Below are 626 nucleotides of genomic sequence, written 5' to 3' on the forward strand. Positions count from 1 at the left end.
ACAAACAGATTCACGTGGCAGAATTTTATAAAATAAGGAGACACAAAATGTCCATACCTGCAACGGGAGTTTTGTTGATATTGTCAATTTCCTTTTCTTCTTCATCATCATCATCATCATCAACAGCAATAACAATAAAAACATTACCAACAAAGATAATAACATCATCATCATCATCATCGTCCTTATCGATATCGTCGTCGCCATATTATACATCATCATTATCATTATCGTCAACCTCATTATACTTTTATTAATATTGATATTAGCATTGTTATTATTATTATTATTCTTATAATTATTATTTTTATAATTATAGTTATAATTTCTATTATTCATAATATTATTCTCATTCTTTACTTTCTGCCGACCTTGTCCAAATCAGGAATGTTAATCAATGTATCGATCATGCCATGATTACGTTTGGACAAACCCCGCGGTTTATCCATGTGAATTGCTATCTCCAGAATTTTGCTGGCTAAACCAATTATTTCCTGAAACGAGAGAAAAAAGAACAAAAAAAAATAAGAATACCAACAAACGAATAAATCACTGGACGATGGCAGCCATGACTGTAATCAGCGAGATCTCGTCCAAGCAACGTTATTACGATTATTATTGTTGCT

The 626-nt window shown here is 31.3% G+C and overlaps 1 protein-coding gene across 1 annotated transcript in view; it reads right to left on the bottom strand.

The window, feature by feature from the left end:
* Positions 1 to 274: 274 nt before the first annotated feature.
* LOC106869532 (cerebrin prohormone-like) overlaps positions 275 to 626 on the bottom strand; it is a 35,950-nt gene continuing 35,598 nt past the window's right edge. Inside the window, exon 3 of the mRNA XM_014915306.2 lies at positions 275 to 494. Within this exon, the coding sequence (XP_014770792.1) occupies positions 357 to 494 (138 nt within the window). The 3' untranslated portion in view covers positions 275 to 356. The remainder of the gene's footprint in view (positions 495 to 626) is intronic.

This window comes from Octopus bimaculoides, chromosome 10 (assembly GCF_001194135.2).
Source record: "Octopus bimaculoides isolate UCB-OBI-ISO-001 chromosome 10, ASM119413v2, whole genome shotgun sequence".
NCBI lineage: Eukaryota > Metazoa > Mollusca > Cephalopoda > Octopoda > Octopodidae > Octopus > Octopus bimaculoides.